This window comes from Leuresthes tenuis, unplaced genomic scaffold (assembly GCF_036924035.1).
Source record: "Leuresthes tenuis unplaced genomic scaffold, fLeuTen1.0.hap1 SCAF_13, whole genome shotgun sequence".
In the NCBI taxonomy this organism is placed as follows: domain Eukaryota; kingdom Metazoa; phylum Chordata; class Actinopteri; order Atheriniformes; family Atherinopsidae; genus Leuresthes; species Leuresthes tenuis.
The window spans coordinates 13,472,483-13,494,714 of NW_027325367.1; the positions used below are offsets into that span (position 1 = coordinate 13,472,483).

The 22,232-nt window shown below is 41.0% G+C and overlaps 2 protein-coding genes across 2 annotated transcripts in view; one reads left to right on the top strand and one right to left on the bottom strand.

Moving 5' to 3' along the window:
• Window positions 1-1,369: 1,369 nt before the first annotated feature.
• On the bottom strand, window positions 1,370-20,344 carry pinx1 (PIN2 (TERF1) interacting telomerase inhibitor 1). Its single transcript, XM_072361917.1, has 7 exons — window positions 20,307-20,344; window positions 19,574-19,683; window positions 18,930-19,022; window positions 18,688-18,769; window positions 18,008-18,097; window positions 13,412-13,494; window positions 1,370-2,569 (listed from the first exon to the last, which is right to left on the bottom strand). The coding sequence occupies exons 1-7, from the start codon at window positions 20,323-20,325 to the stop codon at window positions 1,904-1,906; spliced, it is 1,143 nt and encodes a 380-aa protein (XP_072218018.1). The 5' UTR covers window positions 20,326-20,344; the 3' UTR covers window positions 1,370-1,903.
• The window catches only part of rps12 (ribosomal protein S12), a 148,603-nt gene continuing 139,853 nt past the window's right edge, over window positions 13,483-22,232 (top strand). The window contains exon 1 of the mRNA XM_072361918.1: window positions 13,483-13,486. The gene's annotated coding sequence lies outside the window, so the exon portion shown is untranslated. The remainder of the gene's footprint in view (window positions 13,487-22,232) is intronic.

Genomic DNA, 22,232 nt, shown 5'->3' on the forward strand with positions numbered 1-22,232 from the left:
ACCACGAGCCAATGGTAAAACTAGGAAGTACGCTCCAGCTGTATTAACTCAAAATCTGTCACTGTTCCATCCTTTTATGGAGCTCTGGTTGTTTTTATTTGTGCTTTAGACCAGAACTGCTTTGAAACAATCAGAGGTTAACAATTCATTGCTTTAAATCACATCTTTATTATCACAAAATCCGCTGCATTTCCTGTGCACCGTAGTCCATCCATGTTCTGCCTATGCAGATGAGTGTGGAGCTCATGTGCATATTCCAATTCATTTCAAAAGAAACTTGTAACACAAAAAAAAGGTACTTTTCATGTATACTTTTACCATGTAAAGTTTTATTGTGGTAGGAATAAAGGAAAAAAATTAAGGCTATTTGGGTGTATTTTGGGCATTTTACATTAGTGTATAGCTCATTCACGTATTCAAATTCATTTTCAAAAAAACTTGTAATACAAAAAATGTTACTTTTCATGGGTACTTTCATTGTATAAAGTTTCATTTTGATAGGAGTAAAGGAAAGAAATAGCCCCATTGGGGTGTACTGTTGTTTGGCCTTATTGGCACACAGCTCGGATTAATGAGAATTGAACATATTTCCTCAACTAGTATTTCTTAAGACTTTTAGTATGTTGTTCTGGACACTTCATAGAAATGATCTAAGCTGTAAAAAATTCTGTTACAATTAGTCTGTCGTGAAATGCTACTTTTCCTGGACTAAAGAGTGGTAGAAGCCTTCAGCTTTGAGTTTGCTTTTTTTTTTTTTGTCAAACAAAAGCTCCAGTTGTTGCTATTCAGTAACTTTAGGTATTCTATTAGAGTATTCCAGTTATACAGAGCTGGCTCATTTGCATTTAAAATGATTTGATAATCGCAGTTCAACTCTGAATTTGTGGATCTAAATGAGTAATATTCACCTAATGATTGGAGTATATGACAGCAAAGGCATCAGCTTACATTAAATGCTTGGAGTGATAGTCAAGTTTCTCCTTTTGTCACAGGATGACAAATGTGCCACGAAAACATGCACCCAAAATAGTAACAAGGAAGGCCACGAGATTTTCGTAAGACTGGGCACCTGTAGTTTCCCAATTTTCCACTCATAGTAGAACAACACACACAGAGATGGGTTTGATAAGACCAGCCAGTGAAGTCAAAGACATTATCTGTGTGACATCAAGTGTCACCTGAAAATACAAAGGGTGGCTGTTAGGAAAGCTTTGACACTAAATACATGGACCTGGCATGTTTTTTTTCTACCTCTACAGCCGATCAGCTTCCAGTAAACTAAATGCTGAAGGGGGGAGTTTTTTTTTCTTACCATTCTTATATTCATCTACATTTCACTCAATCTAAGAAGGACCAATAAACAAAATACTGTTTGCCAATTGATTTATTTAAGAGGTTTGATCCAGAAAAAGCATCAATGCTTGTCTGATTTTTAAGAGTTCATTAAAGTGTCAAAGTTCCTCATCACATCTCTGCCGTAACAACAGATTTCATAAAACCCTAACCCTCGTATAACATTACAGAAGCCGTTCTTTTCCGCCTGCGTCACGCTTTCATAAAACAGTAAGATATCCATTACTGATGAAGTTGCAACATACAAAATTATTGCTCAGACGGTATAATGAGGCAGGAGTTTGGCCCATTTCGAAATCTGAGGAACGGTGAGTGGATCCATGTCTGTGTGGAGCTGTGGAGACTTAAAAGGATTACAGGAAGAATTCATTTGATCAAAACTATGTCAGTAGCCAGCATCGTACTTCTGCAGCTATTATGGGAAACTTTTTTAGGATCATGTTCACGTACAGGTCATTTAATTTGCTTATACACGTGTTCACTGCAGAAAAGTGAGCAGAACAACAGGAGCGTGAAGTCATTTGAGAGCCAGAAGGATTTAACCTTATTCCTAACTTTCTCTCTTTCTTTTCTTCTTTTTGGACTTCTTTCCCACCAGCCCCCCCTCATCCACTTCGACCACGTCATCCTCCTCTTTGTGGCTCTTCTTGTTGTGTATGACCTCTGACTCTACAGTTTCAGTCTCAGTTTGATGGGGTCTCTTCAATAGCTGCCTTTCTTTGTGTTTTTTGGGCTTTTTCTTCTTTGAGGGAGGCAGTTCTTCAGAGATAATCTCCACAACATCTGCAGAGCTACAGTCCTCAGTCGCATCACTGCCATTTTCTGCCATTTTCCTCTTCTTCTTTTTCTTCCGTGAACACTCTTGCTCCTGGTCTTCGTCGTCTTCTATCACAATGGGAGCTGTGGACTTCTCTTCGACCACTTCTACGTCCTCTGCAGGCTTTTTCTTCTTCTTCTTCTTCTTTTTCCTTTTGGTTTCCTCTGTATCATCGCTGTTGTGGACTGGACTGAGTTCCTGGGTTGGACACGTTGTCTCGGTGGTTTCTGTACTTGGGCCCCCACGGGCCTTCTTCAGCTGAGCCATTCGTTGTGCAAAATACTCCTGCATGGTCAGAGTACTCTTCACTGTTTTGGTGATGGACTCTGTATCCAGTTGGAAAGTAGCAGGGGTCGCACACTCTTCGATCTCTCCCTGAGAATCGCTGCTGCTGCTCTCCTGGACCGGAAACAAACAAAGGAGAAGACGGTTAGGCTTTGACGCAGAATCTAAAGATTCAACACAAACACACGCACAGGATTGCACACAATGGCATGTCAGGGAGCTTAAGTGATTGTCATTATCACGCAAAGATTACCCAAGAAGACATTAACAAGTGAAAAGCCAAAAATAGGATGTGGATGTAACAATAGGTGTTAAAGACTTAAAATAAGCACCGTCAACATATCTGTCACGTTTCTGACATTCATCATCCATTTCTTACGTTTATTAACTCCACACATCTGGCAGAGTGGCTTTGCATAGTCAGCTCCCAACTCTCATCCCTCTTTAAAAGCTCCTCTCTGGCAGAGAAATCTATAGCTGAAACTTGACTTTCATACCAAAATTAAACTATACAGCAGGAAGATAAAAATAAAACCAATTCAACCAATCAATCTGAGCCGTGGTGACTGACACCCACCTCCACTGGATTACAGAACAGTTAGTGGCGCTAATCTGTGACAACGTTAGTTGTTCTTTAAGGAGGTGCTTATTTGGATGGGAGGCAGCAACACATTCTGATTACAGCGCCATTACTGTTACACCAACAGACTCACTGAAGTTGGACTGAGTGACACATTCAGGTGCAGTGAGCACATTTCAGAGGACAGAAGACGTCTGAGGCGCTGTGCTCTTCAGCTCCTCTGTGAGCTCTCATCCCTTCCAGCATTTTCACGTCCATCTAATGAAATACTGCAGTATCTGAACCCAGTGGAGGCAGCTGTTGATATTGAGCAGGTCCACAGAAATGGTGTCATTCAAATTTATTTTTGATTCGAATCGATTTTTGTACCTTGTGTGCCAAATAACAGAAATCTATATCAGCCAAGTCTTAATGGTTTTGAAACACAACACGCAATTGTTTGCCGTTCAAAAAAAAAGAAAAGAGAATACAATCAACAGTTAGGGAACATGTTAGTAAAGTAGTGAACGTGTTATATGCAGCTGACAAAGCTGCAACATCACTTTCAAACGGAATGAAAGTGCAAGCTTATGGTAAAAGCTTCAAAGTGGGGCAGTGATCAGCAGTTTTCCTTCATTTGTATTTAACAGCAGAACACAAATAAGTCTGGTCACAAAATCTTCTCTCCAACCTTTAGGATATCACATTAAACGGGGCCAACTTCCCAACTGTTAGGCACAACATGGTCCAGATTTTAACTCCACAGCATGAACAATTTGTCACCTCGCCCTTGTGACCCATTTGTCTTCATTTTCCTAATGGCCTACTCAATGCATAATGATTTGTCCAGAAGAATACAGAAGCTCCTCTGGAGAGTCGCACTAAAACAATACTGCCGCTCTGTGTATTATCTCAGATAGTGAAGTGGACGGCATTTTTCAAACACTACAGATTAGGGATAAATTGAAAACATAGTTGAGCCGAGTCACCTGGCGGTTTGACCTTTAAGCTTTTACACGCCGATTACATCCGAGCATCTGCACCAACTGAGACTGACTAACTGATGGCCATGTAAAACAATGCAGATTTAGAGGTAAATGCAGAGATGTGCGCTGAGCTTCCTCTAAGGGTTGTACAGGGCTTCTGTAGTGTACATGCTACTCTTCACTTCACTTTTATTATTATGAAAAAATAAAATAATAAATAACAGTTTATGCCATATGAAAGGTTTTCACAGCCAGCATCATTTTAACAAAGGAAATGACCTTTGTCACAACTAAAATGGTCAAAAAGCTATAAATGAGTCCCAAAACGTTAACATGCACAGCATGTTAGCATCTAAAAGAAAAAAAGTGGACTCCGTTGGAGATGACCCAAATGATTGAGGCCAAACAAAGTTTTCCACCATCTAAGACCTCGACTAGAAATAACCACAACTTCTAACAAGGGGGATATGGTCCTTCAGGTGAGGTGCCATTAAACAAAACTTTCCAACTTCCCAGAGAAAAAAAATCTATACTCCGTGTTACTGCACAATGGCATCCTCTCTGCTTGGGAGAGTAAAGATGGGGCTTAGAGCTGACAGCGCCAAACAACATGTAACTGGGATTTGGGAAGATGGCTGGGGGCCACTTTAGAACTGCCTGTGAAATTACTCTCAGGAGAGGGAGAGGGTGAATGAGCGAAAGAAGAAAGAGGGGAGAGTGACTGAGAGAGAAACGTCTCCCTCATCATCAGGGAGAGGTGGTTTGGGCTTGGTATGTGGTTCTTCCTCACAGCCTGGGGATCTCCATTAGACTGTGATCCGACAGCAGGAGAAGTGCTGTGCTGAGCACCAGCCGGACACACACACACACACACACAGTGCAGATGTAAACACACAGATCCAGTCAGCATTACTGGCAGCCCTGGGATCTTTCTTGGCTTTGAGTACGGAGGGCAACATGTTACTAAGAAACTACTCTGCAGTAATGTTTGAGATGTGGCTCCGTTTTCAGGTGTGTTTTCTTTTCTCTGGCTGGTTATCAGTCAGGCAGTGATCTTGTGAGGATGAAACAATAGCCGGCTCCCAGTAAAAGTGTCACATTGTAAAAAAAACTAAAACACAACCAAGAAGAAAGTGATGAGACAATTTAAAAGGACTATTGACTAGTCAAATATTAAATCCTGTACATTTCCAATTTGAGGTATTTTCTTCCTGTCATTGTGAACAAGGAAAGTTTTCTGTCAAATAATAATAATAAAAAAAACGTACAAATCATTACATGCGGTTTCTTCTTATTCAAACTTTTTTTTGCATGCATGCAAATGTTTTCAGGTGTTTTTTATGAAATATTTCCTCCGACTAACCAACACTCTGTCAGCATAAGCCCTCCTTCGGCCGAGTATCTCATGCACCATTCTCCACCATCTGAGCATCGCGTACAGAAAGAGGAAAGATTGTTTGGGACAAAGCAATCACACATGCCTGCTCACTTCTGTAGCTGAACGGTTGAAAGGTCGACAAAGAATATTTGGACGAGATTCGCTGTCTAACAAGGACGTTTGCCCCTTGGGCGATGGAAAGGTTTCCATTTTCAAACCATTTCTTTTTGCGCCCCATTGTTTTGGTAATGTCCTCACTCGGTTCAGATAATGGTGGGTCATTAGGGTGGGGTATTTTTCATTCCCCCTTCCTCTAAAAGGCAGCATTTGCTTCTCAGTGTTCCACCAAAACAAGATCCCACTCGACGCCGTTTTGCATCGCCGCTGTACTCTGGAATGAGCTCTAACACACCGAGTTTTGTTTAAAGGAACACTAACGAGTTTTCCCCCCAAAAGCATATCGATAAAGTTTGCAGGCACACCATCCTTCATCACGGTTTACCTTTGTTTGGCTATGTGCGACCACTTTATGTCATAAAAGTATTGTAAGGGCACGTCGTACATCTATACAAATGAAGAACAAACGCTAAATCTTATGTAGATGCCTGTGTAAAAACAATGCCTGGCAGCAGCCACAGAGGTGGTGTTATTATTCCTTATGAAACTGACTTTTCAGCTACAAATGGCCTTCGGTTTCAGTCAATAGTACTTTTCAGCATTTGGCCACAGAGTCTGTGACAGTGATTCATTTCACTCAGTGAATATATCAGGCAAAGAACTTAACCTTCCAATAATAATACACAAGAAGTATCATTTCAGAATTATTGCTGCGATACACTATTAATATGCATGGAGAGAATGAAGGATTTATTTTCCTGTAGTGCTAAAATGCTCTACAAACCAAAATATATGTATTCACTATGCAAATACTGCACTCTTTTGCTGAGATAAGCCTCCACTTAAATCTCAGAAGGGATTCAACTCATTTGCAAAATCAGTTTACATAATTACAGGGACTAAAGAAGAATGGCAAAAAAAAAAAAGAAAAAAAAGGCAGGGTTGAGGAGTGGAGGGTTGGAGAACACACCTATATCAAGCTGTGTCAACCCCTTCTCCTCCCACACCTCCTCCTCCTCTCCTCCCAGACGCAGAACCTCAGGAAAAGGATGCGCTCAATGCGCTGTGTGCAGCTCTGAGATAAGGCTCCTTCAGCAGAGGAGCGGTCTGGCTGGCTATCGGGCCCTTCCTGCTCCGCTCTCTCCCCTGGCGGGGGCTGGGGCTAGGCAGGGAACACAGGGAGGGTCCACAGAGGGTCCCAGAGAAAAGGAGAGGGTGGGAAGACATTCAACAGGCCGCCTCCTTCAAGACACTCCAGTTCTATCTCTCCCTGCTAATGTAGCCAATGGCAAGACATGTGCCATGGTGCCAAGATACTGAGGCCAACACATTCAGTGGGAGAGTCCTTCAAGCCAGCAGAGATGATGGAAAAGGTTCACTGCGGTGCATGTGAAAGTTTCTGTCTTACAAAATATAGAAGAAAGAGACAGACATTTCTAGAACTTTGTTCATGTATAACTGAACTTCACTTCCTGTCGACTTCTTTCTAAAGAAATGCTAAAGATTTTCATGAATATCCCTAAAAGGGTTCATCTTTTTCCAGTTAAAATATGTTCAACTTCTCAGACAAAAACATCATAAATCATAAAGCACGCTTGCTACGAGCACAACATGAACAAATTAGCAAATTAGCAAAAAAGCAGTTCTGTTTGAGGGCCAATGTGTTGCTTCCATCTAATTGGACATCAAACAGTTGCTCTTTGCAGCTTTTTAAATATACGTCACCTGTAGATATCTGGAAACAACGTCCGATAAGCAAGCATCATGTAAGCATTTCCCAGTCTTAATAAAATGATTGAGCCAGGGGCAGCGTAATGGTAAATTACAGTCAAATTCAAGGTAATTCCTCATTTCACAGAATCCACTTGGTGCTATGAACAGAGAGGCCCTGTGTTCGGTCACCATCATGCAGAGCAGCTGGTATTTCAGCAGCCTTGGATCCCTGAAGTAGTGACTGAACCAGTGCAGGTTGTTGCTGCAAACACTGCAGAGTGTTATGTTTGTGGGTTTTTTTATATTGATAAAAATCACTATTTGGAAATACACACACATAAAATAAATATGTATATAAATCACGATGGTTATATTTGCTAGAATTGTAAAATAATACAAAGCAGGAGATTTAAATGCAAAAACTACAAAGTAACACCGTTCACTCCTTGAAAGTTATTAAAACAGCAAAATATTAATGAACAATTGTTTCTAAGGTACACATTCTGCAACTTGTTAATTAGGATCAGCTGCCCATTTATTTTCTTAAAAACCGCCTCTTTGCATTACTTGCTATTTTTTTTCAATAATTTCTCACCAATATTGGTCGGGCCTGTAATTGCATGAGTGTGCCCTCATTGTCCTGCCACAATAATAAATTTGGTGATACTCCGGGTCTATGGATCAGGGCCTGATTAGCCAGCTGTCTCTCCCTGATGATCGCACAAGTCTAGCAGCCCATCCTTCATGAGCCTGATGTGGGCGGACAGAAAAACAGGTGGAAAGCTTATTCCCGGCAAATCAGTAAATGCTTCAGTTGCACACTGGAATTTTTTTTTCTTTCTCGAAGTCATGTCTCCACCTCTGAACCGATTCAAATGTTTGCCATGCGGTTTCTGTGTAAATAAAGGGTAACACAAAGTCAAATTAAAAACTCTAAATGATGCTCCTGGGCACATTAACTGTCATAAGCAGCCATACGTTGGCTTAAAGCATACATCGAGCGCTGTTTAAACAAAATGAGACAAGGGCTCTGAAAAATGACACTTTGTCCCGGGTGCAAGAACGTTTATCATCAGTAACAAATGAAGACGACATTATGCATGCGGCATGACTGCCCTGTGCCTGTTCAACGCTGAAAATGCTTGCTGACAATCCCCGCTTCACCACCTCTTGGGTTCCCCACCCCAACCCCAGGGAGGCGAGGATGCTGTGATTGTTTCCCCCAGCTGTGATTTATTAGATTAAAGAGTCAGTGATTAAACGGCAGACTGCAACTGTAAACAGCCGAGAGGCCTGGAAATCTTTGGGCGGTTAGCTCTACCAGGCAGTAATTATCCTGTTCCCATATATTGTAGCTCAGGCCCGTAACTAAGAGACACCTTTTTTTTTTTTTCTTCCCTCCTTTTTGTCCTGCGCTAATCTGTAAGTGTCAGCGAGCTGGCACTGCCAGGAGGGAGCAGTCCACAGAACTGCCAGGGAGGTAAATGGCAAATGTGTGTGTCTTTACAAATGTTTGGGCCGAGGGGGACTCTTGTTGGGTCTCGATATTTTCAATAGTAAAAGCAAAAGAGTCCGTCAACAAATATGCTCAAGACGGGAGAGGGCCTCAGCTCAAGGCACTTAGTCGTTATCTGACAATGAATCGGCGCTCCGCAGCTCAACAATGAGCCCAGTAACCTACATGAATGCGCTGACCCTTCAAATGGCAGCAACCACGCTGCGACAATGCACGTTCGCACCGGCGTGCCCTTTCAACAGATCAGCACTGCAGGTTGATGGACAACGGAGGCAAAAAGTCAATCTTGGCTTTGGTCCCGCGTTTCTTTTTACAGTTAATTACAGAGAGCAGTGGAACTCAAACTCATTGTGAAAAAAAGAAAAACTCCACACTTCAGCTACCTACATGTAAAGCAAAACTTCTTATTTCATCTTTGAAGAAAGTTTGTAGAAAAATAATATAAAGAGGATACAAGTTAATCTGACTTTGAACTATTTATTAAATAATTGTTAACCAACTATAACTTGATCTGAACACTGGCTCACGGGTCAAAGGCCTCAGCAGTAACCCATGTAATGTACGCTTGCAGACAATTTTTGTACCAAAATGACATTTTGCTTCTGCGCTGTCAGCAAAGTTTCGCCACTTGACTCCGCCCATTGGCTCCCCGGCGCCTTGGCGACGCATCTGCCAAATGCTCTGGCTCCACACCAGCGCCGCCCCTGCTCCATATTCCTTAACCGGGTGGTATCGGGGGAGCCCCTGCTGACGCACGATCCTTCATGTGGACGAAGCGTGGGCAGCATACACTCACAACAGGTGCCACCCGATGAGGCTTGATCCTGTGTCCTTTGTGTCTGAGCAGGAGTGGGAGTGGGAGAGGCCGCAGGGGTCATGCTGACCCGAGAGCAGGGCGCACCATACCCACCGTCTGACTGGAGGTTCAGACGTCAAAACAAGGCCAGCACCAAATTATGCTCAACCATTTTTCTTTCCTGACACTTCAAGGGAGTACAAAACTAATGAATGGATTGATGTTGGAATGACTTTAATGTTTGTGGTAGTCGAGTAGAACGCTTAATCGACATAAAACTCAAAAAACCTTGTAGAGGTGGAAGTTATTTCTTAATATTCCTCTTAACAAGGTCAAAGTGATAAACTGAAGATTCAAGTCACTGACGGCACCGAGTCAAAGTAAAATAAGTAATGATGGAGGGGAAAAAAAAAAAAAGAAGAGGGAAATAGGGAAATAATATCGTTTTTTTCTTTCAGCTGACAACACCAAGTGTAGCTAATCCGAAGCACAGCCACTTAACAGCCACAAAACCACAGAAATTAAAGAGTTATTTTTGCAAATACAGATTAAAAATGGAGAACTGATACAAATGCAGAACAGATCAAACTAAAATTATATCTTTTTCAATTATCCCTCCCCTGCCAAAAAAGGAAAAGAAAGAAGAAATGTGAGAGAGAAAAAGAAAACCACGGCTCGTTTCCACCTTACATCTGAGCTGGCAGCTTTAAAAAATGACTAACTTTTGTTGATGTATGAATCGGCGGGGAGTCTATTTATCAGCAGGCCCTCTGCGGTCGCCCGCTTGGGTCCCTCAAGTCACAAGCCGCGTCGCTCCCCTTTGACTGATTAATTAGCCAATCAGAGGACATTTTTCACTGGGCGGCAGAATGGTTTATTTCAGCTAATGCCGGGCTTTCGAGCCGAGGCCCGCTGGAGCCTCGTCGGCTCTTTCGGCCTGCCTGAGTGGCTGGGCAGAGGGGCAAGGGAGATAAATCAAGCTGGGCTGGCCCTCCATGTGGCTCCCCTAACTAAACCCCCTGAGGAGGGCATGGAGAGCAGGGGTGGTGGAGAAGGGGGAGGAAGGAGAGCAGGACGGCCAGGGGCACTGCTCGCCCGCCGATAAGCACAGGGAGCACAGCGCTGCCAAAGTGCCTTCATTTAGAAGTGGCCGGGGCTTTTTGATACCTCGGCAGCGAGAGCCTGTCATTTGTCATGCGGTGAGTAATTGTGTTGAGGGGCGCATGAGGAGGCAGGAGATGGAGGAGGCTTGCAAGCGTGGGATGGGTGATGGATAACAGCGAGCCAAGTAGATGGACAGGTGCTACACCACAACCCTCGCCGGTCAAGTTGAGTAAATAATGCTTTTAAGCGTACATTTTCTTAATCACAAGCACAATTAACAAAGAAGAAAAAGTGAAAAAGAAAAAAAAAATTGTGGCCATTGATTTATCTTGTTTGATTAGTTTTTATTCAGCAAAGTCTTGCAAAAGTAAAATAAAGTTGTGTGCCAATAGGTAACTGCTTAAAACTTCAATTATAATATATTGTAAACACACTGTAGCTTCAATCCAAGTAGAGTCAAATTTGTCTTCAAAAGTATCCAGAGTTGATTTTGACATGCTAAAGCTTTACTTTATCTGATTATCTAAATCAAGACACTTTCCTCAATTACATTTGTGGCTGTTTTCTTAGATTTAATTTGTTCTTTGAAAGAAGATTTAGTCAAAACTTCAGTGAAACACACCTTGTAAAGCAGATTAGAAAGTAACAAAATACCTCGAGTCATTTTTCTTTATTAGAGAGAGTTTAAGCAATTAATATTTTCTTCTCAGATGTTCCTACGGCTTATTTTTAACACATCCAGTTCGCCTTTGATGAGGCCTGCTGGACAGTTGACGGTGTGTGTGTTTGTTTGTGTGTGTGTGCTTCGCGGAGCGTTGTGCGCAGCGATAAGGGCCGAGCAGGAAACACATCACTGTGGAGGAAGGAAAACACCCGCAGTGGGGGACTGGTGGGTGGGAGTTAGGAGAGACAGCAGTGGGTGGTGGGTGAAGTGCTGGGGGGGGGGGGGGGGGGCATGTCTGAAGGAGCCCGTCCAGATTTGCTCGAGCCACTTGGCCTCACCTTGTCAGGATGCAGATATGTGATAATGCAATCGGTGGCAGCGTGTTCAACCTACCACAAATACACGCACTACCTACCCAAAGCTCTCAACTCTCTGGGAATTTCAGATTATCACACGTGTATATTTTGTGGTATGAAGTTGTGCAACAGCAGAAATGGCAGATGACAGTAAGCACAGATTATTGTGAGATGAAGGTCACTCAGCGTCTCACTGACACGCTCACAGATCAGGCAAAACGCCTAAAGCTTGATTAGTCAGTCGCTGGTTTTACCAACATCTGAGGTTGCTGGGACTCAACACAAGGCCTCACGAGAAGCCAAGGTAATTGCAGTTGGTGTTTTCGATATGGTCAATGGTGTCTCTCTTGGCTAAAAACATAACAACCCGTAACCAAGCGTATAGGGAGAAGATGATGGTGTGTATTGCTTACATTTCCAATGTTAATCAGCTAGGGAGCATGTGCCATTGTGATGTTATGGCTCAGCACCTGCAGGGCACAAGAGAGGGGCTTTTTTTCACCCCCCCCCCCCTTTTTTTTTTTTGCACAATTTACGGATTTTTAAAATTGCCAATTTCTTCAAGCCAATAAACAAAGAAAGCCAACAAGAGGCTCATTGGTGTCCAAAACCTAGATGCCTCATTGTCTTCCTGACTGTCTGTACTGGCTCTGTTAAACCTGTGACAACAAAAACTAACTATTATATTACGCAAGTATCTATTCATTCATCATAAAATCCAATGGAGGTTTGTAGGTGCTTGTTTTATCATTTTTTGTTTGTAGATGTTATGAACATGCAAAAATATAAAATCTGGTCTGGTATCTGTGTTCATCAGTAATAAAGCTGTAACAAGAACATTCTGTAACAGAATGGTTTATTAGCAGGTGCAGGGAAAAAAAAACGGTGATCTTAGTCATTTAGTAAGGTTTTTCTTGTAAATTATGAGGTCCTTACAGGGCTGGAGAGGCAACTTGGAGCTGCCGGAGCCTGTGAGCTACATTTCTAAAGCATGGGACCCATCGTAATGTCAACTGGCTGGGTGACGTTTGAAGTGACCAACCACTGATGCCAAGAGCAACAACAACTTTTTTGAAGCCGTCATCACGTCAGATTTCTGCTCACCTCACAACAATTTTGATCTTCCTTTAATAATGCCTGCTGGCACATTTAACCACCTGATGTGATGCTCGGAGTCAGAAGTAGAAGAAGAAGCAACAAAAAAAAAGTGTGTGGGGTTGTGAAGGAGGGGAGGAAGGCGTTAGAGTGCAAATCCCTTAACTGGATTTAGGTGCTCCTGCCACCATTAGTGGCCCGTTGGCAGTGTTAAAGCTTTGCATTGTGACATGGCTAATCTACAGCCAGAGGCTGCTCAGGAGCCGGGCCCTGCAGGAGCAGAAGGATCGCATGAAACCTGTGCAACCAATGAGGACATCAGCACCACTGGTCACTTGCAATTACCAAGACGGAGACTGATAAGCTCGAGCCACCTGGCCAGTGCAACGCTATCTTCTCCCTGAGTGTGGACTTTGACCGGGTTACCAAAGATCAGAGACCAGCCTGCCAAATTAAGATGTTAACTACTGTTTCAGTACAAGAAGAGTAATCGGCACATCAGCTTAGGAATATTGTCTGCAAAGTCCTTGTAATAAGGTAAAGTGCATTTTAGAAACGTAAACTGAACGGTCAGGTTGATTATGAAGACCTTGCAATGAGAAGAAGAAAAAGGACCTTTTTGATGATGACCCCCCCTAATTGTGGTTTAAAAAACTAAGTTCAGTGTCTTACCTGCTCTTGGTTATTTGCTGATCTTGCCCTTTTCCCAAAGATACAGTTAAGGTCTGTTTCACTACGGGAGGATAGGTCCTTTCCTGAAAGGGGAGAGAAAAACAAAAAAGTGGTTGTTTATGGATTGCCCCTTTAAAAAAAACAAAAAAAAAAAACAAAACAAGGATCAATTCAACAGCAGGATAAAAAATAATAATAATCATCAACAGAGGCAAAACTATAAGTCATTCATACATGTTACGCAACAGTATTTAATTTAAAAAAAAGCATTTTCTTTATCTATGCGTACATTTGTGAGTGTGTGTTGGGGGATTGGGATCGCCGGGTAAAGAAAGGGGAGGTTTGTGAGGTCCAGTTCATGCTGCAGGGATAAAACAGCAAAGACAAATAAACTGGCAATGAGGTCCGCCACGCCACACCTCCAGATTCCCATTTTCAAGTCAGGCCTCAAAGACTCCTGAAGCACGCAGTCGTCTGCCTCAAGCCTGGGTCCTGTGCGTACAGCTGCATCCTCTTCCTCCAGTGAGTCTCTGATAACATTTGGTTATTTATTGCTCTTAAGACTCTATCTCCCCTGCTCTTGGCTTTGAAAGTCACTGCACATGCAGGTCTAAGAAGTTAAACCAAGAAAGAATGCTGAAAACTAAATAAATGAGGAGGGGGGGGGGCTGTGCCGTTTGTCATCTTGTGAACTTAGGCCAGACGTGAAATGATGCCCATTCTGACCTTTATACTGTTTTGACAAGGAAGTACCCGTCAAAATTTTCAAGCTTTCAGGTGAAAGTGCAAAAAACAATGTTCTGATAAAAGAAGCATAACTCCACGGTTCTCACAGACACTCAAAAGGTGGATGAATGCCTTTCAGCCGGGGCGCTGCTTACATCACATGGCTGTAGGTTACAGTTGAAAACGCAAGAATAATCAGCCCAGATGACAGGTCAAACCAGATTTTCCAGGTCACTGAAGCTCTGACTAATACAGTAGTGACAAATAAATATCTACAGCGTTAGGTGATAATGTCAAAATTAACATGAAGCTGACATCACAAAGAATGACAGCGCTCCTCAGAATTCTGTGATTATTGTTGTCAGCTAAGTTCTGTTAAACATGTAACTCAACTATAAAGCAAATAATCGGTTCTGTTAAAACCCCAGGGCTGCAATAAGGCCACCACACAGAGCAGTGGACAGAGAGCTGTAGTTAAATTCTGCATCAACCACCCCGGCTGCCCTGACAGATGATAGATGGAGGTAGCAATTAAAACTGGGTTACTGGTTTATTCTGTGGCGCCTGGACCAAAGCAGCGGAGATTTCAGTACCTTTCCCCACAAACAAAGGCCATCAATCCTCTGTGCTGGCAAAGAGGGAGCCGGCATGAACAGGATATCAATAAAAAGAAAATTTAAAAAGCAGAGAGTAAGGAGGAGGCCTGTACTGAGAAGGAGGGGTTCACATTTGGTAGGTTCTCTGCTGTGGCCACAACATTTTCCCTCCATGTTACAAAGCTAAACTGAGTCTCATACAATATTTCTAATCCTTATTAACTCAGATATGTAATGAATCCACCACCACTGAATCCACCCCTAAAAGGTTGACCTTTCTTGCTCACAGCTGACTGTCAGAAGAACTACCAGCTTATTACATGACCTTTTCAGCCTCTCATATAACAAGCTTAGCAAAAGTAAATCTATTACCAAGCCTTAACTTGGCAACAACCTTACAGTAGGGCAAATCTGCATTTGAGCAGTCAAGGGAAGCATGCAAAGAGGTGTGGCAGGTTATATGTTGCCACACAACTGTTGGGTTGCTAAAGCAACGTATATCACAAACAGTGCAGCAATTACAACCAAAGAAAATGGTTCAAAATTACTAACAGCAATCCACGACATCCTGGAGCTATTCCTTCTGACTTGTAGAGGATAATAAATATTTGCATCATCAAAATATCTTAAAATTGACACTTTCAGAGTCAAAGTGCACTGGTCGACGCTTATCAAACCATTTAAAGCATAATGACAACAATCTTCTCAAGTTTCCAATCATGTCACAACTTAACAACAAATTCTTGAGAACAAATGCTAGCGTCCTTTTTGTTGCCCGGCAACGACTGGAGCCTGTTGAAGCACAGACGGGTTGAAGCGGTGTCATGTTGCGAAAGACAGTTAAATTAACATGACAACTGCCAAAGTATTGAAGAGGCTTATGGCTTTTCAGGGACAGTTAATACAGGTGTTCAGTGGTGAATAAGTGCAGAAACTCAGGTGTCGCAAAGCCTCGAGAAAACTGCCCCGGCTTTTGTTCGAGGCTCTTTACTGCATTTCAACATGTTTACAAGTGAGAAACACAACACCACGTTACCGATTTCTACAGAGAGAGGAGATAAAAATCAGCTTTTATCAAAATAATGTCAAAGAGTGTAGCGAATAAAAAGAACAGTTAATTTAAATTCAATTCAATTTCATTTATATAGCGCCAGATTACAACAATTGTCATCTCAAGGCACTTAAATAATATAGTCCAATTCAAGCCAATTGGAATTAAATTAATTGTAATCATAATCCAATTAATTCATATAGAGCCAATTCAAAAATTAATATCCGAGCTAAGGAAACCAACAGATTGCACCGAAACTTTAAAGTTAGGGATCCAAAACGCATCACCTAAAACATGTTTGTGATTCAGTGAGAACTTGCATTACTGCTCACGATTCTGGGGAAGATTTTTGCCTGGAAGAACTTTCTGTGTGCTGAGATTGAGCAAAAGTCATGACCCGGAGAACGACATTTCATCATTCATCACACCACGATTCTAAACCGAGGACTGGCTGAGTCAGTCAACTGAAAGCAGTCTGACTAGTGGTCAATTAACCTGCTTTGCTTTAAATCTATTTTAAATCGGCTGTTTGGCGTCAAACTTCACTGGAAGAGGTGTTGTGGCATCTGGCTTCGCAACAATCCATGTTAACGTGAACAGAGGTTCTTCAAGATGTAGTCAGTCTAACAGTAAGTTAAACATGTGATTACAGAGTGACATTAAACTAGTTCAACATCCTCCACAGTTCATTAAATAAAATAAAAAAAGAGATCTCAAATTCATGATTAACATCATTTCTGGTACTTTCATTCCGCACTTTTCATACATATGAATGGAAATCATTCTAAAGATTATGTAAAACAGTCAGAGTCAGCTTAAGTTATTGTAATTGCATGATTATGTAATAACTGCGACAGGCCAAGTCTTTAAATTAGTTGGAATATTATTCTCCAATCAACTCAGCTGGCCACAAATCCAAATATACAAAAGCAGTGTCATGAATTGTGGCGTGCACTAGCAGAACAATATATAGCTGAATGTTCTATTATATGAATTCATAAATGCTGGTCAGACCCGGCATGGATGGACTCATTGTTCCATTATCAAACTGATGCAGACTCACACGAAGCAAAACTTGGTATTTATATCTAGCTAAATGCCATCATAAATGCATCTAAAAGGAAAACTTAAAAAGCAAACAAGTGTTCTCATCAAAACCCTAAATGTTCACACTAGATTTCTCACATGCTTGTTGTATAGGTGCATCTCATCTGTCCAGAATAATCTTTTCCTTTTCTGGCTCCTGCCAAATTAAGACCATAAAAACAGGGTGAGAGGGTCTGGAGGAGAGACCAAGGCTACGTCTTATCAGGCAGGGTCATCTAATAGGGAGGTGTTGTTTCTGGGGGACCAGTAAATGGAGATACCAGATGCCCCAAACAGGAAACAGGAAGCTGCTATTGAATGACGTAAAATATTAAAGGTTCTTCCAGGTGAGGCAAAAGCTGAGATATTCTGTTTTGTCAAGCGTGAGGATCTGATGAAGTGGACCTGAATTCAGTGACACAGTATTACAGACTCTGCATACTGAAAACAGAAAAGGTTTCACATAAATACTGGAAGTTTAAAACAGGCAGTCCAAGTCCAACATTAGGCAAATTCATACATTAATATTTAGCAAATCCTGCTAAGAAGCTGTACATGTAGCCATGAAACTATGCTGCATGATGCAAGTAGCATAAGTCAGCAGTAAAACAATCGTGGTTATTCATGTTGGCCTCCTCTACTCTAAATTCCTGCTTGTCTGTGTACTGGCCTTGACCAGCAAATCTTAACTTCCTGACGTGTAAAGAGTAATGAAAGGAGTTGGTTATAAATAACCTCCCCTATCACTCACCGGGTCAACTGACCCAGCACAGGCTTACAGAACTCTGATCAGCCTCTGTGGTCGGAGACAAGAGCACAGGTCTCAGTGAGAGGTGGAGGGGAGCGACTGCATGAGGAAGCGGTATGCAGGTGAACACAGGGAGAAAACTAGAAAAGCAGAAGCACCACTTCAGGTGGATGGTGGCAGAAAAGAAACACCAACCTAAGTTTACACTTCCCTTCGAAAGATTAAGAATATATATGTTTTAAGAGTTTTTTCTTAAAGATGAAGCTTAACAGCTCTTATCAGTAAGATGACTGCCGAGAGCAAGAAAGCACTATGTGTGCAGCTTCCTGAGTTGTCTTTAAGCCTCACATCTCCATCTATAGCTGCAGGCTGCCACTAAATGCTCCCACCTTTGGTGAACTTCGTGTAATGGACCCTCTTTTTGGAGGTCTTGGATTTCTCCTCCAAGCTGAACCCTTTCTTCTCCTCTGATGAAACTTCTACAGATAACAAAAGAAAACAAAAAGAGCAAAAAAAAACATGATTACAAATAGTTCTCATAATAATTATCCAGCATAACTGCAACAAACCTCTAAAGATCCCATTCAACACTGCTGTATATGTGCTTTGATTTATGGCCTAGTGTTAATGATAATGTTCCATTTGTGACAGTGACTTTGCCACCAGCTTTTACTAAATGTTGTACTGCAGCGCCCTCTACTGTCTAACAGGATGACCAACCGACTAAGCTAACACTTTATTTTTGTATCATGAGCAATTTGATTAAAAAAAAAAAAACTATAACAGGTGTTTGAGCGGTTACAACTAAGCAAGTAAACATCTTTAAGAGTCATCATGTTTAAACAAACAACATAAGTCAGTGCCATAATGCAACACTAAGCCTAATGACATGGAAGCACACATTTAGTACACTGATGATTTTGGCAACATGTGAAACAAATGGATATGAAAGTGTTAAAATATAAGACTCCAACATGTAGCTGAGAACCAAAAGTGAATATTAGATGTAGTGAATGGAGCGTATTATACTCAATACAATAAACAGCTCAGCTATGCTTTGTGTACATACCATTGCTGGCTTTTTGACCGTGATGGTTGTTCAACTGAGCAAGAAGGTCATTGAAATCATCTTGGTGAGCAATCCATTTATCCTGTAAAATTTAAATAATTAAACAACTGATCTCGACTTATCAAAACTGAAGAAAAAAATTTGCCAAGAGAAATTAAAAACTCGTGTGGAAGACAACATTTGGAACTAAATGTTACTTTAGAGGGGGAAATAAGTTGCATGGTTTTAGTTTGTTTGCTTACCTCGTGACTCGTATTTGCTCCAAGACCATAGCTGTTGTTTTTAACTTTTACTTTGATATGGTCCGTGGAGCCTTGCTCGCTCCTCCCCAGTCCCTGAAAGTACAACAAAAAGCATACCGATTACACGTTTCCATTTAGTTAAGGCAGGAAATAATTGGATGGTGACATGACTTCCACCAGTTCACTGGGATGATATTTAATGCTGACTCAGCTTCAGTTCAAGGGCTTAAACATTCCTGAATGAAACCTATGCTAATATACAATAACCTACTTACAGAGGATAAAATGTAATTGTAAAAAACGGAATGAATAAGAAAACTATCAGGAAAATTCATGGAGATCACTGCAGGGCTTTCCGTCTTGTTTTTTTTTTTTTTTATCCATTTGCACAGTAAAACTACACCAACTTTGCTCTACTGGGCTGTGTCTGAACAGAACAGATTTCTGTACAATGAGAAAGTAATCCAGTTGCTTTTTTTTAATGGATGTAAATACCCTCAAAATTAAAAAAAAAAAAAGAAAAAACAGAAAATGGTGTCTGCATAATTTTAAAATGAAAATGATTTGTTAGAGTCAGAGTCCAAACATACAGTATATGGACATAATGTAGAAATAATGTGCCAACATAATTTAATCTCGCCCACCTTGCCCTTGGACCAGCCCATTCGCTCCAGCATCTTCTGGCCAAATTTGGAGTCATCGTTACTCCAGGTGCTGTTCCTGGGGTCAACGGACCACTTTTGTTTCCTGCGGGCTGGATTCACAGTAGCAGCAACATCATTACATAACAGTCTGCCAACATGACGTTACATAAGCAACCCGCACTCCAAGATAACTGAGTCCATGTGCAGAACGTACACAATCTACCAATTCATAAGCTAATTCAACGGTCCGTGCACAAAACACTGATGGACAATATGCATAACAAAACAGACTGGGGAGCTTAAAACAGGACGGGATACAACGCTAAATCAAGCATTTAACACATTTGACCACGCGTGCACTAAACTGTCACAACTGAATAAACAGCACACACGGTAGGTCATTAGAACAAATAGTCACGTGTTAAATAACAACAAATAATCACATTTGTTGCTATTTACCATTAGCAACAAATGGTCTGCTGACAAGTTACTGTAATGAAGTTGCGAGGCATAAGAGGAAGCACGTGTTTAAATAGACTAATGGGGAAAAATGCTAATGCTAGCTACCGGCGAACTTTGACAATTAACAAAACTCAAAACCGAAGATTTTTAGGACGAAAAATTCAAACAGCAGGTATCGATATATTTCAGTGAAAATTACACATACAATACTTAAAGACACAATTAAAGGAAGACGAAATATTAGTCAAATTTGTGAGAGAAATGTACATACGCTCAGCGAGCATTGACATCCTGGGGTCCTTGAACAGGTTGACGTGCGTCGGTGGTGATCCTAGAAACGCCTGAACACAATATGTGGCCACTGTGATTTCTGTAAGTAATATACCTTCATACGTTTAGAAAAAATAACTCTCATGAGCAGTATTCCACATGCACTACAACATACGCATATTTACATTTTATTTTAACAACGTGTATATTATCGTTATTTTTGATTGCATCACATGATTATTTTATCCAACAGAGGGCGCTTTCGGTGAGCAGTCAGAGCACGTAGTCCTGCTGGACGTGACAGTTGAAGTTTGACTAGAAAACAGAAAATCTACCTAATGGAAATATTTTGGCTTTGTTTTTTGTTTCTTGTATGTTTGTTTTGTTTTACTTTTAGCTATGCAGAGGTACTTCGGTTGGTTATCATAATTGTGAACAGAATGTGCAGTGAAAGCATTTCATAGACACCTTTATAGATAACCCATGTATGTTAAACAAAAGAACACAAATGAACTTGAATTGAATTAAGTTAAATCAGTGAAGGTAAAATAAAACATAAAACATGACAGACTAGTAGCCTACTATGATGCAGAATAGCGATATACTACACACACACACACACACACACATATATAGATATATCCATATATATATATATCCATATATATATCTATATCTATATGTAGATATAGATATATATATATACTTGAATGCAATGGTTCCAGGCACTCCAAAGTAAACAGCTGAAGTGGAAATTTGGACCAACTGTATTGCACATGATAATCAAAGTCAATCTTATGTAACGTGTACCCAGGAACAGCGTCTAGCACCAGCATCTACTGTACCAGAGGTTGGCTTAAAGCAACAGAGTGTGGTGTAGTTGGCTGACCCCACTTGCAGATGCTTTTATAGTTTTATATTATTCATCTTTCTTTCTTCTTTTTTATCTGTACATGTGATTTAACATAAAAGAGACATGCAAAGTTGTTTCAGAAGCTCCCAGTGGAGTCCATTCTAAGGGTGGCTGCTTTGCAGTAATAAGAAATTAAATGACTTGGTGTCTTAAAGTACCTTATTTACTATAAAAGCTTTCTTTCAACTGATCAGTCTTATCAGAAGTAAAAAACATTAGACTTGACATGAGGCACATGTGAACATCTTGTTAATGCCCAAGGCAAATGCTGAACATGATTACTCATGCAAAATACTTCCACATATGCCGCAGCAGTGCCCACAGTCATCATGTCAAACAAATGTAAGAAACCAAAACTATGTGTTTCAGATTTTGTATTGTGGACGCAAAAGTTGTCTGAGTAATACACGTTATCTTATGATATGCAGTCACCTTTATTTTATTTATATAATTCAACTATATGTCTTTAATGAATTAGGAAAAAAGACCCCCAAAAATGATACTCTTCTTACTCACTTCCAGAGTTTATTTGTTTACAAAGTCGAACACTTTTGGTTTGAGGTGCCATACATCCATCATGGAAAATTTTATTTAGCCTTATGCTTGTGTCTCATCATGTTTAAATCACTTGTAAGACTTGATTGTCTTTCCCAGGCACTAGATGCACAAGATGTTCCAGTAAAATACAACTTTTGTTCTTATGAAACTTGATCTCTTTTTCCCAGGCACAAGATGTTTCCGATCAAACATTACTCTCAAAACTGCATGCAACGCAGTCTAATTGCACTAAATTTTTTGGGGATTAAAGTCAACAGTGTTCACTGTCCGCTGTGTCCGCTGTTCTGGTGCATATCAATTTAAGTTGATAGTGCTCAAAGCTTGATTGTGTTAACTCTAATTTGACCCCCAAATTAGATTAAAAGTCACCACCTCAAGTGTGGGATTAAAGCAAGGATTGCGTAACAGAGGCCAGACAGGGTCCAGCGACAGTCAATATTGTTATCTTGATACACA

Excerpts from the sequence above, each read along its gene's own strand:
- pinx1 (XM_072361917.1), bottom strand. Across the intron at positions 19,023-19,573 it reads TGGGCTGGTCCAAGGGCAAG|GGACTGGGGAGGAGCGAGCA; the intron begins GTGGGCGAGATT and ends TTGTACTTTCAG. Across the intron at positions 2,570-13,411 it reads CAGCAAATAACCAAGAGCAG|GAGAGCAGCAGCAGCGATTC; the intron begins GTAAGACACTGA and ends TTTCCGGTCCAG.